The sequence below is a fragment of the Cuculus canorus genome, chromosome W (genome assembly GCF_017976375.1).
Source record: "Cuculus canorus isolate bCucCan1 chromosome W, bCucCan1.pri, whole genome shotgun sequence".
NCBI classification, from domain to species: Eukaryota; Metazoa; Chordata; class Aves; order Cuculiformes; family Cuculidae; genus Cuculus; species Cuculus canorus.
In genome coordinates this window covers 11,329,555-11,347,624 of record NC_071440.1, presented here as the reverse complement: position 1 = coordinate 11,347,624, position 18,070 = coordinate 11,329,555, and the positions used below count along the sequence as shown (strand labels likewise).

The 18,070-nt window shown below is 35.8% G+C and overlaps 1 protein-coding gene across 3 annotated transcripts in view; it reads left to right on the top strand.

Moving 5' to 3' along the window:
* LOC128850248 (kinesin-like protein KIF2A) overlaps nucleotides 1-18,070 on the top strand; it is an 81,085-nt gene that overhangs the window by 35,677 nt on the left and 27,338 nt on the right. For 2 of the 3 annotated variants that reach the window (XM_054053242.1, XM_054053241.1), the window contains exons 5-15: nucleotides 752-874; nucleotides 1,447-1,547; nucleotides 3,613-3,708; nucleotides 6,657-6,711; nucleotides 9,595-9,757; nucleotides 12,084-12,174; nucleotides 12,314-12,377; nucleotides 12,806-12,897; nucleotides 13,135-13,277; nucleotides 13,690-13,894; nucleotides 17,178-17,288. In XM_054053242.1, coding sequence (XP_053909217.1) covers nucleotides 752-874; nucleotides 1,447-1,547; nucleotides 3,613-3,708; nucleotides 6,657-6,711; nucleotides 9,595-9,757; nucleotides 12,084-12,174; nucleotides 12,314-12,377; nucleotides 12,806-12,897; nucleotides 13,135-13,277; nucleotides 13,690-13,894; nucleotides 17,178-17,288 — 1,244 coding nt within the window. The remainder of the gene's footprint in view (nucleotides 1-751; nucleotides 875-1,446; nucleotides 1,548-3,612; nucleotides 3,709-6,656; nucleotides 6,712-9,594; nucleotides 9,758-12,083; nucleotides 12,175-12,313; nucleotides 12,378-12,805; nucleotides 12,898-13,134; nucleotides 13,278-13,689; nucleotides 13,895-17,177; nucleotides 17,289-18,070) is intronic. The other variant, XM_054053243.1, reaches the window with a different exon arrangement.

Below are 18,070 nucleotides of genomic sequence, written 5' to 3'. Positions count from 1 at the left end.
GTTAGGAATGTGTACAGGAAACTGGCCAGCTAAACCAGAGCTGCTTGAAGTGACTCTTTGAAAACCAACTTAAAATGTTCAGCTCTGCCAGAGAGGCTTGCATGCACTCCGTTCCCACTGCATTCACTGGGAACAGACATTCTGCATCTTCAGATCACATATTGAATCAATAAGTTTTGGTAGACATATTGATTGTATACATATCCCTTTCAGTATAGTGTCAAAAAAGTTTGTTTCTTCCACTCATAGATTGAGCTGCACTTTGCTGCCTTTCATTTGTGTCCCTCTACTAGTCCACAGATTGCAGGTTCAGTGGGGAGGGACCATTTTGTAACACCTAGAGAATGTGAAACAGTGAGTTCTTTTTTCTTACTGGGTTTTTGGATATAATTACAATATAAATAAATTTTAAATGCTTTAAACTTCAAAACTGCATATCTCCAAATATAATACATACTTCATTCTATGCACATAATAATTTCTACTAATTCTGTAGTGGGGTATTTAAAAATATGCACTTGCAGCACTGGTACTTAATAATTATGTTGTGTTGGTATATAACACTAGGATAAAAAAGGCTGCATACTGAATGTCTTTACTAACACACTTTTTACATGTATTACTCCCCCCCCCCCCCGCCCCAGTAAACTGTTGTGTCTTAAAAGGGGCCTTGTCATAATCAAGTGTTTTAGAATCAGATAGAAGCATTACTCTTCTATATCTAGGTCAGCTTTGTGCTTTTCTTTTGCAGTGGTGGGTTCTGCACGCGCACGGCCTACTCAGCTTCCTGAACAGTCTTCCTCCTCTCAACAGAATGGTAGTGTTTCAGAAATATCTCCAGTTCAAGCTGCAAAAAAGGAATTTGGACCCCCTTGTATGTAAACTGTGTATCAAGGATTCATTTGTTCTGGGCATTACATATACATTCTCTTGGATTATGTTGTTGTCCATAAATGACAAATAGTCTATATAGGCAGTTGACTGTAGGCTTCCTCAAGAAGCTTTTTCAGACTGCTGTGGCTAAGCAAATGTTCACTTTTGTTATAGTTGTTCTAATATTTGGAATTTGGTTTTCCTTTATTTGTTTTTAACCATGACCGTGTTTTTATTTAATTTGCCTGGGCTTTCTTTTAATTCAAGCCAAGAGATCAAGTGTCCAAACATCATCACGTCCAAATACTTTTTGAGGGTCATTGTCCTTATGTTTTCAGTTGTTTATGTAATTATTGTCTCATTCTTATGTTTTTTTTCTAATTAATTTATTCTATAAATTTTAGAAATTGTATTGTAATAATTATTCTGTACTAATACTGATTTTCTGAAAAGATAATTGATATAAATGAATACATTCTAATTATTCATTAATTAATATAACTGAAATGTTATAGTGTAAATACTAAATTCATGTGACAGAAAATATTCTAATATTATATAATTTTCTTTAAGCACGTAGAAAGTCTAATTGTGTGAAAGAGGTTGAAAAACTGCAAGAGAAACGTGAAAAAAGAAGGTTACAGCAGCAGGAACTTAGAGAAAAAAGAGCTCAGGTTAGTGTTTTTACATCAGACGGAAAACATGTCAGGAAGAGAAGTTGTTTGCGAAATTATTGAGCTTTTTTCAGTTTTCAGTAGTTTTATGTACTGTAATAATCTTGAAATTAACTGTTTTCATCTTGTATATAATTCTGATAAATATTTTGGTGCATGGTTACAGTGCTCCAATAAGTATTTCTTTAGACAGTTTTCCTCCTCTTTTTCTTGCTACAGAAATAATTGCTTACAATTGCTTATCTTTCTGTGTGTTATTTAAAAATTAAGTACTGATGACAGCTATTTCTTAGGGAAAATATATAATAAAATCTTTGACTTTTAGATAGGGCTAAAAAACTAGTAGCTTAATCTTGTTGGCAGGCCTGTGTGTATGTGTTAGTCTGTCTTAAAAGATAATGCCAATCTGCTACTCACAGGAAAAGTACCACCACCAAGTAAATAATTCAGGCAATTTACTTCATGGTTTAATGATGTTTCCAAGTTGACATAAAATCACTTATGTTGAATTAATGTTCTCTAATTTCCAACCACTTAAACAAATGCAAAACATTGCTATGACTTTATGTGTGAGGAGCAAATATATTTTGTTTTAATTATTAAAATTCTTTGATGTGGTACTACAGCTAAAATTTTCTTTTTATCACTTCTGTGACAACTCCCTTTGCATACGAGTCTTAAACTTCTGTATGAGAAAGTTCTATTTTTCTTGGTGACTTGTATGTATTTATGCTTCGTGTTGCTTTGTGTATCCTGTTGTTGTGAAATGCAGTAATAATTAGCCATTCTGGTGGGTAAGACCTTTAAACAGGGTTTGAAAAATATTAGACAAATACTTTTTCCATAATAAGCATTACCTTGTTCTGAACGTTAGAAGGAAATGTTTTAGCAGGAATACATTTTGTATGGACTTACTGTAAGCAGTTTTTAGTTCACTGTAGTCAGGGTGAACATATTAAAGGTACAGCCAGCTTCTGATTACCAGGGCACAGTTTTGTCTGAGGTGTGGATCAGCTGTGTCACAGGTGTACAGACATGAGATGTCTCCATTTCAGCTTGTTAACCCCAGTGCAGTGCTTTCTGAAAGTGACTATGCTATTTCCACAGCCAGTTGTGATCCAGAAGGAGTTTTAACTCATTTGTGAAAAGCCATGCAGAGCTTAATAAGGTCTGAGCACCAGAGCTGGCTATGCATGGCATCAGCAGTATGTCCTGAAATGGGTTAAAAACTGACAGTTGCAGGGACAAATGACATGAAGAACATTTGAGCGATTCTGCAGAGAACCAGCTCAGCTCACAACAGGCTCAGTAGCTCAGGCTTCATGAGGTTTAAAGGGGCTCCATGCATGGCCTCTTACAAATCTGTTCGCTCTGATACCGATGGTTCCAGGTTTAGGGACAGGAGATCTTGTGAGCCTGGATGTAACCTACTGTGTATCATTTGGATTACTTCTCCTTTTGGGGGGATCTAGGACTGTTAGAAGAGTTTCCAATGCATCCAAGTAACTGTAGGAGTTAACTCAGGACTGGCAAGTAGGATCAGTCTCCTTTAACCAACTTGGATCCAGTAGGATTGTGTTTAGAGCAGCTAGGGCACCTGCACTGTCCTCTGCAGTGTGTTTTGTACCTGCATAATAGAGTGTATCCATCTGTCTGTTGGACCGCCTTATCTCAGATTAAGAAATGTTGACTATATATGCTGTCTGTTGTACAGTTGTTCAGCTGTATTTCTTTAATGCGAAGATTCTGGTAAAAGGCAAGAGTGATTTCTTTCTTGAGTAGACTTTTAATGAGTCCTCAATTTAAAAGTATTTTCTATTATATGACAACCAAAACTATGAAACAGAAGGCATATAATAGTTTTGGTTTATAATCAGTAAATTAGCTACATTGGAATGGAAAAAGGCATTGAACTTGCAGTTGAGACATTTATGTCATTTTGGAGAAAAATTAACATTTCAGTTAATGTGTATATTCTTTACAAGTAAATTTAGAAAATATTGAAATTAGTTCATTTCAGAGGAAAAAAAAAGTATACGAGAAATTCTGTTGCTTACTTCCCTAGGATGTTGATGCTACAAACCCAAATTATGAAATTATGTGCATGATAAAAGACTTCCGGGGAAATTTGGATTATAGACCACTGACAACTGCAGATCCTGTAAGTGCCCCAATGATGTAGAAATTTTTTAACCTTCTGAATTCTGCTGTTTCCACTTTTTTTAATGTATGAATATACTTATGTGTGTAAACATAAAAAATGAGTAATTTAATATATATTGGTGTTCTTTATAGCATGGGTTTATTTTTTTCACTCATTTTATATGTCATTTAAATATCTTTTAACTATGAAATAATACCAACACATACTGAGTAGTCAGTCAGCCTCTATACTATAGATTTTCCTCAGATGCTAAGGTATGTGCACACAAAACCATTAAGCTTCTCTGAAAAACACTGTTGAGTATAAAGATTAATATTTGATCTTTGAAGGTGATGAGGGCCTTTGATTTGCAGAGAAGTAAGAGGAGCAGAATTCTTAAATGATGAAGATTATCAGATCTTTATGGAAATTATTAGAATCATAGAATGGTTTGGGTTGTAAAGGACCTTAAAGATCATCTAGTTCCAACCCCCTGCCATGGGCAGGGACACCTTTCACTAGATCAGGTTTGATCACTAGATCAAAGCTTCATTCAAATTGGTCTTGAACACCTCCAGGGAGGGGGCATCCATGACTTCTCTGGGCAACCTTGTCCAGTGCCTCACCACCCTCACAGGAAAAAAATTCTTCCTAATATCTAATCCAAATCTCCCCTCTTTTAGCTTAAAACCATTACCCCTTGTCCTATCACTACACTCCCTCCACAGTTTCTTGTAGGCCCCCTTTAAGTACTGGAAGGCTGCTATAAGGTCTCCCCCAGAGCCTTCTCTCTTCTCTTCTCTTCTCTTCTCTTCTCTTCTCTTCTCTTCTCTTCTCTTCTCTTCTCTTCTCTTCACAAGCCCAACTCTCTCAGCCTGTCTTCATATGGGAGATGCTCCAGCCCCAAATCATCTTTGTGGCCTCCTTTGGAACCCCTTGAGCAGGTCCATGTCCTTCTTGTGTTGGGGGCCCCAAAACTGAATACAGTACTCCAGGTGGGGCCTCACGAGAGGGGCAGAATTATCTCCCTTGACCTGCTGGCCACACTTCTTTTGATGCAGCCCAGGATGCAATTGGCTTTCTGGACCGTGAGTATGCATTGCCGGCTCATATTCAGTTTTTCCTTCACCAATACCCCTAAATCCTTCTCTTCAGGTCTACTCTCAATCCATTCTCCACCCATACTGTATCCATGTTTGGGATTGCCATGACCCAGGTACAGGACCTTACACTTGGCTTTGTTGAACTTCATGAGTTTCACATGGGCCTACCTCTCTAGCTTGTCAAGGTCCCTCTGGATGGCATCCCTTCCCTCTAGAGTATCAGCCCCGCCACACAGCTTGGTGTCATCTGCAAACTTGCAGACCCACTGTCCATGTCCCTGATAAAGATGTTAAACAGTACTGGTCCCAACACAGAACCCTGAGGGACACCACTCTTTACTGGTCTCCACTTGGACATTGAGCCGTTGACCACAACTCTTTGAGTGCAATCATCCAGCCAATTCCTGAACCAAGTGGTTCATCCATCAAATCCATGTCTCTCCAAGTTAGAGACAAGGATGATGTGCAGGACAGTATCAAATACTTTGCACAAGTCCAGGTAGATGATGTCAGTTATTCTTCCCTTATCCACCAATGCTGTAGCCCTATCGCAGAAGGCCACCCAATTTGTCAGGTGTTTTTGCCCTTAGTGAAGCCACGGTCGCTGTCACCACTCATCTCCTTGTTTTCCATGTTCCTCAGCAGAGTCTCCAGGAGGATCTGCTCCATGATCTTGCCGGGCACAGAGGTGAGACTGACCGGCCTGTAGGTCCCCAGCTCTTCCTTTTTCCTTTTTAAAAATGGGAGTTGTTTCCCCTTTTCCGGTCAGTAGGAACTTTACTGAACTGCCATGATTTCTCATATATGATGGATAGTGGCTTAGCAACTTCATCCACCAGTTCCCTCAGGCCCCGCAGATGCATCTCATCAGGGCCTGTGAACTTGTGCACCTTCAGGTTCCTTAGAGGGTCTCGAATCTGATCTTCTCCTACGGCAGGTGGTACTTCATTTTCCCAATCCCCGCCTTTGGATTCTGTGCGTTAGGTGGTATGGCTTGAACTCCTACCAGTGAAGACTGAGGAAAAAAGTAATTGAGTACCTCAGCCTTCTCCATGTCAGTTGTAGCCAGGTCTCCTGTTTCACTCATTGGGAGGATACGGTTTCTTTCATCTTCCATTGTTTTCCTACGTGCCTGAAGAAACCCTTCTTGTTATTTTTTTATGTCCCTAGCCAAGTTCAGCTCTAGCTATGCCTTGGCTTTCTTGATCCCCTACGTGCACTCCTAAGCCATATCCCTATAATCACCCCAGGATGTGTATCCCTGCCTCCACTGCCTATGAATTTTGTTTTTTTATTTTAGTTTGGCTAAGAGGTCTTGACTTAGCCAGGCTGGCCTCCTGCCTCCTCTGCTTGACTTCTTGCACATTGGAATTGAGAGTTTTTGCACCCTAGGAAAAACGTCTTTTAAATATCTCGCAGCTCTTGTTTTCTCCTTTACCTCTGAGGGCAGATTCCCAAGGGAATCTCACATAATGGTGCCCTAAATAGCCAAAAGTTTACCTTTCTGAGGTTTGGGGTCCTAACCCTACTTTTTACTCATCCCGTACCCCTTAAGGTTGAGAATTCTACCAGAGCATGCTCAAAGACATTGTGACAGCTGGATTTCCTTGCAATGTCCCAAGATGTACCTGGTACTCTGCAGGATCAGATCACTGTCATTCGGCAGTTTTATTAATGTATGGTTCTTCCTTTTGGGTTCTTGGTTATTGTGCAGACACAAGAGGCTTTTACATGTTCAAATGACTCACTACCTTGGAAATTTGTCTTTGTTTAAATGATTGGTTAATTAATTAAAGAATAGAAATAAAATATTGTATAACTGGAATTAGAGTATAGTTTACTGAGAGATTGTTTCCTTTGTAGATTGATGAGCACAGGATATGTGTTTGTGTACGAAAACGACCACTCAATAAAAAAGGTATGACCATTTAAGATTTTGAAGAATTTCTTCTCTGAAAAGCTGCTTCTAATAGTAATATTATATTAAAGAGATCTAGAAATACTAATCAAAGGTGAAACTCTGTTATACTAGACAATATGTGTGAGGGACCCAGAAAGTTCATAGACTTATCATAACCTGGATAAAGAGAGTGAGAAAAGTAGTTGTCACTGGGAGCTGAAGCACAGAGAGACTGCAATTTTTTCCCAAGGTCATCTAAGATGTATTTATTTGATCTGGGCATTACTTCTACTGTAATTTCTTCAGTATTCTTACATTGTGTTAGAATCATCATTCTTTTAAATTATCCTTTAAGTGATCTCCTGATCAGTGAACCACCCAATGAAAACTCTTCTACACTTTTTTTTTTTAAAATATATGTGCATTCATACTTTCAAGTGGTCTTGAATCAGACATCAAGGGAACAATTCAGGTGCCTATATGCTAGTGATTTCTGACATGTAAGGTGTCTAAGACATCCTCACAGGGCTAGCAGGTTACAGACAAACTGAAGACTTGTATCTCCTGGAGTGATGCTCAGGGCTGGGCAGGATACCCTAAGGCATGTGAAATGGCACTAAACAATGTTTTTTAAGTACTGGAATCACTCCCTAGTGACTTCTTTTTATGTATGATTACTATTACAACTTTTTTTTCTTACTGCCTGCTGATCAGACTGGAGTCCATATTCCAAAAAAAGCATTTAGGTTTTCAGCTCCAGTTAAATCCCACTCTTTCTATGAATTTCTTTATTTTCAGCGAGAAATTAAGAACTGCAAATACTTCTGGATTGCAGTCTGTCTGAATCCAGCACTGAAGTAAGCTGACTTTCATTTTGAAAGATGTTTCTTTCCTTCTCTTTTTGTCATATTTTGTTTAGCTAAAGGACTCAATGAACATCACTCTGACTCTGAAAAAACATGGGATGCATTTATTACTTTTGTACTGTCAAAACTACACATTGAGGATTATCTGGAGCATATCCAGAGGAATATGGGAGAATTGTATTAGAAAAGGGAAACATATGTTGATGTCAGCATATAGTTTTCTTCTGTCCTTTTCCTTCCACATTGCTGGTTCCCCTACCTTCTTTTTCTTTTTGCTTTTATTGTTCTCTTACTCCCTATTTTTTTTTTATTGATCTGAAAGTAGCGCATGATCTCAAAAACTAATTGATTGAAAGTATTTTGACAAGCTATGTAATAAGGGCTTTCAATATACAAGTCTGGTAACAGTTCAGTTTCTGTTTTAGCATTGGAGTTTGTCTTTAATAAAATATGACGTGATACATTTGGGGGCACATTATCTTCTACCTGCACTAAAGGTGGACAAAGTGAAATTACAGTAAATGACAGCAAGTTATCATGAGGCACGAGTTGATATTCAGAAGTGGGATTTGATTCAGTGCAAGTTGCATATCTTGAGCATTAGCAATTTGGAGCTATTAAAAAATAGTTCTGAGGTGTTGTTAGGAAGATGAGTGTCTAGATAAAAATGAGGTTGGCGCTAAAGCTGTTTAGCATTTTTAAGAATAAGCTATAATAAAAAGGTATTAATGAAATAATCTATGCTGGGGAGGAATCATAGAGATAATCTAGTAGCCACATAACGCAGTCTTCTGAGAACATGCACTCTAATTATGCAAGCTCATATGAAACAGTATTTCCCATCTCACATTTTTAAATTGAAGAATATAAAAGAATCAAAGATATTACCGTGTCATTTCCTGAAGAGAAAAATACAGTTTTTCCTTTATTACAATATTTCCTTTATTACAATAACAATGCATCAAAAATATTATCTTTCCCCTTTCATGTTCTGTATTTTGAAATTCTGTAAGATGTTCAAATAATTTAATAGAAATCAAGCATAAAAATCAATTTCTGTAAGTCTTAGAAACACAGAATTATCACCAAAGTCTTTAGGTGTTATCAGGGCCAGTCGTTCTGTGGATTGACTTTGCAGGAAGTAGGTCTTCAGATTGACATTTTAAGCTTGTTGAAAAATTGATTGTATAGTGACCTGAATGCATATTTTTGTTGATGCATAATGTCATGCAATGATAACCATTGTACTCTTTGATCAGTATGTTAATCAATGAAAAGATTTCTAAAAGAAATGAAAAGAATTGCATGCCTTTAAGAAATTTTACATAGAACTGCAAGTAGGACACATCAGTGATTCTGACTGTGCACACAAAGGATCTTTATTTTTGTGCATATCATGGATCGCTGGGTTCTCTGTTTTGCTGAGTCATATCTCATACAACAATTAGCAATAAATTGTAGTGCTGTGTAGTAATTATAACTTGGGGACTCACTTGAAATTGCATCTAGATGGCTTTTGCTCATTCTCAGTGATAGGAAGCATCAGTAGCATTTTCAGCTTTTTCTGCTTACAAGATAATTTTTAGAAATATTTTACTTTAGAGAAATTCTATGTTAAAGATGCATACTTTAGATTCCAGGAGGAATACACAAATGAAAATGTCTTTGTAGAATTCAAACATTTTTTTTTCTTTTTGAAAGCTGTGAACATATGACTAGAACTTTAAGGAAAATAAAAAGATAAAATTTTGAAATGAAGCTATAATGATAGTGCTATAATTAATGATCTTAGTTTTTCTAATCAACTTTGTACAACCTCTCTTTACTTTTTAGCGCTTTATAGGATAGGATGACTAGACTTCCAAAATGAAATCTCTTAGCAGATTACTATCTAGGTATCAGAAGCCCGAGTCCATTGCAGTGTTACTTGGAGGAGCTGTATTATCTGAGATGTTATAAAAGTATAAACAATGAAAAAATGTAAAAAATATTGATGTGTTGCTACTTAAATATATATATTGCATTTATTTTATAGAAACTTTAATGAAAGACCTTGACGTAATTACAATTCCTAGTAAAGATGTTGTGATGGTACATGAACCAAAACAAAAGGTGGATTTAACAAGGTACCTAGAAAACCAAACTTTTCGTTTTGATTATGCCTTTGATGACATGGCTCCTAATGAAATGGTTTACAGGTATGTGTATATGCTTTTTTTTGTGAATATTTTTTCTCATGTATCGCTCATGTCAATAACTGTGGGCTTACCTTAGTCATGGGCTTTACTTCTGTTCTCTGTGTTATCAGATATGTATATTGCTACCTCTATTATTGTGCCTGTTTACTTTTATTTTATCTCTGTTCATCGTGAATTTTTCATCTGCAATATAATCTCCACTTCTGTTGATCTTAATCCTGCTCTCTGTCCTCCTCCAAGCCCTGCCTTTCCAGGCTCTAGCATGTATTGCCTCCTCAGGAGGCAAACAAATCAGGAGAGGATGGGGAAAGAGTACAGATAGAGAGAGAGAGAGAGAGAAATAATATTTGCTCTGTTGCTGACATACCTGAGTTGTTGGAAGTGATCTAACTGATGTAATATGGAGCTACATGAAGCTAATTTATTTTGCTCAAAATACTGAATCTTTCTGATTTATAAAACAACAGTAACAGACACACCCACCCTCACCCCAAGGTATTTGGATCTCCATTTTCTCTTTTATTCTTCTGTTTCACTTCCACAGTTGGAACAGAATAATGCGCACAGCACTTTTAAAATCTTGTTTAGAAGTAGCTGTTTACCTTGTGCAAGTTTCTAAATGGATTAGATACAGCAGCAGGCAAGGTTAGACACCATGACAGGTCATAATCTTGGTATGCAGTCTAAATACTGTGAAGATTTTTGCAAGGAATATAATGAAGATAATTTTCCTTATGCTTGGAAAGTGTTTCCCATAGCCTTAAGGAGTAGTGACAGAGAAATATCTTAATTCTTGTTTTTAATCAAACAACTAGGAAGTTAACATTGGCATTGTATCCCGATTGATGTTAGATGCTAATACCCTGGCAGTGGATAAGACAATTAATAGTTAAAGAATTATTAAAAGGCCTTGAAAATGAAAACTTGTGTCTTATGCTTGATATAAGTAAGAGGAGAAGGACAGCAAAATAAAATCTTTTTAGTCTGTTAGTTTACACTAATTAAAGACTTCTAAACAGCAAAGTGATGCCCTTGGATATTTCCGTCTGTAATGATTATCTACTGGTAGTATCTTTTTTTACTTGATACTGAAGAGCTGTAGGAGAATCCCTTTTTTATAAATCAGCAAAATAAATAATTTCAAACTCACTTAAACAGAGATAATGGAATGTGCTTCTTAGGTAGATAGGTTTCTTGAAATTTTTGTTTTAAATACAAGTAGAACAAACACTGAAATATGGGAATATCCTCTTGAGGACAAAAGAAGTATATGTTTGGAGGAAGCATAAAGAAAGACTAAGGCTGATCGGGAATCATCTGTTAAATTTTTGATGAAAATTTATGATTCAGTTAAACTTAGATTTTTGCATAACCCTTAGTTGCTGAATGGCTCGGTCTTACCCATATTATTTTTGTAAGTGATCTAGTGTTTGTCCCAAAATGGAATGAAAGGAGGTTGCAACACCTCAGTGTTTCTGTAAATAATAGTTCTTGTTTCTGTCACTAAACATACTTTATGTGTAAAAACCTGGAAAAAGTTTAGAAAGAGACACAGTTGCAGAGAGAACCTTACCTCCATCACCTAGTAGAGGTAATCCTTCATAAGGTCACCCTTTGCTTTTGGAGTTTTCGATGAAGTAATGGTGATAAGCAGCTGAAGGAGGAACAATAACTCTACATTTTTGAAAGTAAAAATTATTTCTCTAAACAAGAAAAATGATACTTTGGAGAATAGTTTTGACACATCAAATAGTACTTGAGGGATAACTGGATTTTTCCATTCTGATGAGCTTGGGTATATGTTTTTGTGAACCTTTTCTTAGTGTGTGTTCTCAAAATATTAAGATATAAAATGTTGGTTTACACACCTGTCTTCTAAATTTAACCCTGAAAGCTGATTTAGGGGAATAAAAACAAACCCAAAACTATGGCAGAATTTTTGCATCGGCAAAATCTAAGTATCTGCTGCACTGTTCTACTTCCATATTTTCTAATGCTGTAGGGAGCTCCAAACTCCATGTAGTAGGCTGTGCTGTGTTGCATCATTAAAACAAGGAATTCTTTTTTTCTCAGGGTTTGAAGGAGGATAATAATGTTGTGAAATAAATGTGAGACACTTTGTAGCTTTTGCTTAAATGTTTAGGATATTATAATACCTTAGAGCTGGTAGCCTCTTTAGTTCAGGAATTAATGTGGAGATGTCCTTTACCTCTCAAAGTACGGAATCAGTTTTGTCACCTCGCCTTAAAATTTATAGTGTCCTTGTGGTAGTGTGGCATGTTAAAGTAATTAAGTTTCTTAAGTACTGTTGTTTTTTGCATTTAAGGTTTACAGCTCGACCGTTAGTGGAGACCATATTTGAAAGGGGAATGGCCACTTGTTTTGCATATGGACAAACAGGCAGTGGAAAAACCCATGTAAGTATTTCTTCTACATGTCAGCAATACACTTCGTTTTATGTACACTTTGAAAAATTCTAATAAGTAACAAATATGTAAGTTACAGTTCTGTGTTCTTTATAGTGTATTTTTTACTTTTTTTTTTTTTTTACTTTAGACTATGGGTGGTGACTTTTCAGGAAAGAACCAAGATTGTTCTAAAGGAATATATGCACTTGCAGGTGAGACTTTATTGTTCTGCTGGCTTTTTCTAATTAGTTGAGGTCTATACATTTCTACTCCTTGCTGTATAAACATAAAGATTTATATATTTTGCATTACAGTGGAGCTTTGGTAACATGAAAAATAATTCCTAGGTGTGTAGTCTTTACACAGTAAAGTAAATTAGATGGATAGATAGATAGATAGATAACTTAAAAAACATAATATAATTGATCATTATTGGAGTTTACAGTTTTGGAGTCTTCTGTATCTTCCAATGTAATGTGGCAGTTTAAACTGCAGTGTTTTTTACTAGATTGACTGACCCTATCTGTTACATTTGCAAAATATGAGAGATGCTGTAAAATAGACTGTTATTCATTCACGAGTCTTCACTAAACAAAAATACATAACTAGATTTCTTTTTATTTTGGAAATGTATTCACAGCTAGAGATGTCTTTTTAATGCTAAAGAAGCCAAACTATAAGAAGTTAGAACTTCAAGTATATGCAACATTTTTTGAGATCTACAGTGGTAAGGTAAGTACCTTTTCTTTTTCTGAGGAAAGTGGAATTTCTCTTTCACAAGCAAGACTGTGAGCTTGTCACATAAAAGATTTTTTCCTTTTTGTACTGAAAGCTTTATTTCAAATAATTCTTTACACTTCCATTCCAATCATGTTTGTGCATGAAATGCTTTGCATATTTTGATATGAGAATCGAAGCAAAAAAGTCTTTTAAAGCTCCTCTTTAACTGTTCTATTTCTTCCCCTTAAGGTTTTTGACTTGTTGAACAGGAAGACAAAATTAAGAGTGTTAGAAGATGGTAAACAGCAAGTCCAAGTGGTGGGATTACAGGAACGGGAAGTCAAATGTGTTGAAGATGTTCTTAAGCTTATTGAAATAGGCAACAGCTGCAGGTATTTCCCATAGCTTCCACCAATTTTTCATTGTAAATTAAAGAATCGGAACAAGATTATTTTTTTTGTTTCTCTGTGGTTTTTAAATATGCAGTGGCATTTTTGATAATGTTGGCTGCAAGTAAGGAATACTCCTATCTTTTGAATAAAGATAGTTTAAGTTTTCTCTCCTAGAGAGAAATACGAAGTGATTTTTCTAGCGGATGTAAATTGCATGCATTATATAACCAGTTTACTGATTTAAATTCACATAGTTTATAATCTGGAATGCTGTCAAATTCTTCGGTTCTAAAAGGCCTTGATATGAAGTGACAGAAGTTAAGCCCTGAAAAAATGTTCTGAGAGTAGTTTGTTTAACATGTATGGTCCTTTGCCTGTTCATATGTCCTTCCTTTCTTTCCTTTTGTTAAAGGACATCTGGCCAGACATCTGCAAATGCACACTCATCTCGAAGCCATGCAGTGTTTCAGATTATTCTCAGAAGGAAAGGGAAATTGCATGGTAAATTTTCTCTGATTGATTTGGCTGGCAATGAAAGAGGAGCAGATACTTCCAGTGCAGATAGGCAGACACGACTGGAAGGTGCGGAAATTAACAAGAGCCTTTTAGCACTCAAGGTAACTGAAATGTTTCCATTGCCTTTGAGTAGGTGGAAGCCTTCTACATATAATAGCAGTGACTATTAAAAAAGAGTGCTTTTGCAGGCTTTGCTTGTCTACATTGTCCGCTGATCTGGCAAGTACAATAGCATATTGATTTTTCCTTTAAATGTCTGAAGAAACACTTGGTAATTACCAAGTAGAAGCATTGCAGAAACATTGCGCTCTCAACTTTCATGTAGTTTTTTTAAAAAAGCTCAAATCCCTGGTAGTTGAATTTGAACGCTTTTCTGATATACATCTAAAATGGGAGGAGAGATGACTTAGTTTGGTACTCAAGGTCTGAAATACTAACTGGAAGCATTCTTACTGATCTTAGTGTATATATATTTTAAGAAAAGATTAAAAAAAAGATTACCTTCATGACAGATTCATTTGCCACATTTAATTAATTAACTAAAGAAGAAAACAGCACAACAGCACTATATCCAGAATGAATTAACAAATTGATTAAAATAAATCTTTCAATTTGGAATCCATTTTTGACTATTCATTATAGCAAACTGTCTAATACAATCACCTTACAGATTTTCATACAGTAATCCAGAACACATCAAGAGCACTAAGAAATATTATTTAAATATTCAAATGCTTTTTTTGATCATTTTATAATGCTCAAAAGAGGTTCAGTCAAAATAGGAAAAATAATTTTTTGGTCTTGGTTGGGGAAACAGTATTTTTGAATGGCCCAAAACTTATCTCTGTTGTTGTTCAGCTTTGCTTAAGTTTACTACTCTACACATCAGCACTGTGGTTTTATATAAAGAATCTAAACCCAAACCCCACTGTGCTTACTTTTTTATCCCAGTATAAACTTGGGAGACTTGTATCAGACTCTAAGCAGATCTCACAAAACACCACAAAATTGTAATGTGTCATTACAAAATTGTATGTCATATTGAAGAACTGGAAGCAGCAGTTCCAAAACTGTGTCCTGTTTTGATTTAGTATCAAAATCAATAATGCAAACCACGTTGTGTTGACGTTATCACTGATTTCCAAATGTAATTGAATAAAGCTGTTTTGGTTTTGTATTTTTTTTAGTTTACATGCTGATTTTGTGCTGACTAGTGCCTTCAGTGCAATACCCATACAACATACTTTAGTTTATTTTCATACAACTTGTCTTTTTAATTATAGTGAAAGGCACTGCTGCTGCTGTACTGGTGGTTGTGATCTAAGCTATATGGGGAAGGGGAAATAAAAATAAGTAGAAACCTTGCAGAGGACTAAACAGTGGTACAAGAAGATATAAATGTTTCTCAATAATATGTTAGTTTTTCATCTGTCCCCAAAAACATTACACAGCTTTTTCCATTTGTATTTCAGGCCTTTGAAGTTAAATGTATGTTCTGAGGAGTGGGTTTTGGTGCTAATCCAAGATTTGCTATTTGCCTGTGGATATCAGTCCTATCTTAACCTGTTCAGATTTTTGGCACAGGAAATTATTTCTATAATGTCTCTACATGGAAGTAGCACTATCAGTTTGTTACCCTGATAACCCTGAGCTGTGGTGAAAAGCAAAAGTAGTTAAAAACTACATTAATTGAGAAGCTAGCAGTGTCCTCCTATAATCTTTTTACTATTAAGGAGACAGCCCAATTCTAATTTTGCAAGAGTGAGTAAAGTAAAAAATCATTATAGTACATTAAAATATCATAGTTAAACTTGTCGGTTGCTATATCAGTAATTCAACATACACATTTGTTACTGGATTTAGTTTGTAATGTCATTTGTTGAAAATCTGTTGCTCCTCTTCCTGTGTAATCTGCTTTTTTCCTTATGTAAGTATAGTAGCAATGTACAATCAAATTAAAAAAAATCAAGGAACGCGCTGCCCACCTACAAGTATTGAGTCCTTTTTAGCATTTGCATGCGTAATTCACATTCAACAAGCTTTAGTCTTTCTGTTTATCTGAGCTATGTCCTTTCTATAAAATTCAGCTGGTGAATTTTTAAATGATAATTTTATTAAAGCAAATTTGCTGTTGTGTTTATTCTATTCTGCATCATGGTGGTTTTATTCTGAGCCTGTTTTATGCTGTTTCCCAGTTGCAATACTTTCTTGAATTATTATCCCACACTTTCTAGCTTGGCTTTTGGAAGAAGCTGTTTATAGGAAATTTCAAAAGGTCACAAGTATAGGACCATAGCTGGAGGATTAGCGGAACCACTGTAGAACTATTCATGCAGAACAAAAGCCATTCCATCTATTAGTCATGATAAAAGCAAAGCTATAATATGAAAAGATTTTGATGTATGATTGTTTGAAGAAGTTCTGTGTGTAAACGTTTTAAAACTGTACCAAGGAAGCCCTGAATCTGAAGGGATGCCTGTACACAAAGTATTAAGGCAAAGACAGAAACTGGAATTAAAGATCAAAATATGACAACAGCAACAAAACAGAAATTTAAACTTTCTTTCTGTAAGAAGTAATTTATTAGCTGCTGGTAGAACTCTGAGTGGACAGAAGTGATGTTTAGATTAGTGCAATCTTGGTTTGTACTGTTGTACTTAGTTGCTGCTTTAACTTCTATAGTAATTACTTAATATTTACTTCTGTACAGTATTTCTCTCTAGAACTCTCCAACCACTTGCAAATATTAGTTTAGCCCCATATCCTTCTTGTGAGTGAAAGAGGAGACGTTATCCCTGCTTTTTCACATGAAGAATATTTTAAAACAGGGAAAGACATTTTCAAGTGTCTTCCAATATTGAATACATCAATAGAGTTATATTTTTTAGGTTTGTGACCTGTGGAAGCTTTCAGAAAGTTTGAGCACCAGTGTTTTCTTCTGAGCTGTAAAGAAAGACAGTGGTAGAGCCAGAATCAAAGCTACTGCTTTTAACTGATAAACACAAGTCACTGTCCAGGCTTCTTCTGCTGGCAGAGGCTGTAGATCGTTCAGGCTTTTGCAGCTCATAATCAGAAATATTTGCTAGCCTGGAGATTTAACACAGAAATTTTTTTTGTTGTTGGATACAATATATGTAAACATTTTGGATGAGATTCAGAAAGATTTTAGGCTTCTAAGTCCTTTTTAAGCTTCTATCTCTCTAAAGGACTTAATGAAAGGTAAAAGCCGAACACTTCTTGAATTCAAGCTTTAATAGTAAATTTTAATATCTTAGAGGACATCAGCCTAACGAAGACATATATTTCCTGATTTTAAATTGCATTTGTTTTATCTATTTTTCTTTAACATGTATGAAATAAATGTAAACCTGTTTCTTCTTTTAGGAGTGCATTAGAGCCTTAGGCCGAAATAAACCTCATACACCATTCAGAGCAAGTAAACTTACTCAGGTGCTAAGAGATTCATTCATAGGAGAAAACTCTCGTACCTGTATGGTAAGTTTGTTTAGTTAACTGTATGTTTTAACAATTACAAAGAGAAAAGATCTTATGTTTAGAACTGGTCACTTACTACTGGCAATGTGTTAGACTTAATTTTATACATTAACTGACACAATATTTGGAGTGAGTCTTTCAGCAGAGACATTTCAGATAACTTGCTCCTTTCTCGCTTTTATTGGCCTTTCTTATTGCTTGTTCTAGTTTTCTAGCTGGGCACCTAGCTAGAAGCACTTCTAGCTTGAGGGTTTTTCTGTCTGTTTGTTTTAAGTAATGTCTTAATTATATGAGATTATTGTTTGTTGAATCAGAATTTTTGAAAAGGTGGTGTAGACTGGAAGTATAGTGGTGAATTATGATCTTTAAGTGACAAAGGCAAATTTAGAATTGATATCAAAGGCATCAGAATATGCTCTAGGGTTTTGAGGGGAGAAGTAGTTGGGATAGATGGGATGAATAGTTGTGTACTGTATAAATGTGCATTCTCATCAATCTGAAAAACAATTCTTCTGTGAGATGGTGGAAAGGGCAGATAAAAGCACAGATGTCCAGGGGTTTTATTTGTGCATCCTTAATGTTTCTCCTTATGGAAATGCAAACTCTCTGCAGTGGACACTGTTAGGTTTGTTTGCGGTGGTAAGTTGACCTTGGCTGGCTGCCAGGTGCTCACTAAGTTGCTCTTTTACTCCCCCTCCTCAGCAGAACAGGAGAGAAAATAAGAATGAAAAGAACTTGTGGGTCAAGATAAATGCAGTTTAATAAAGAAAATCAAAGTCTGT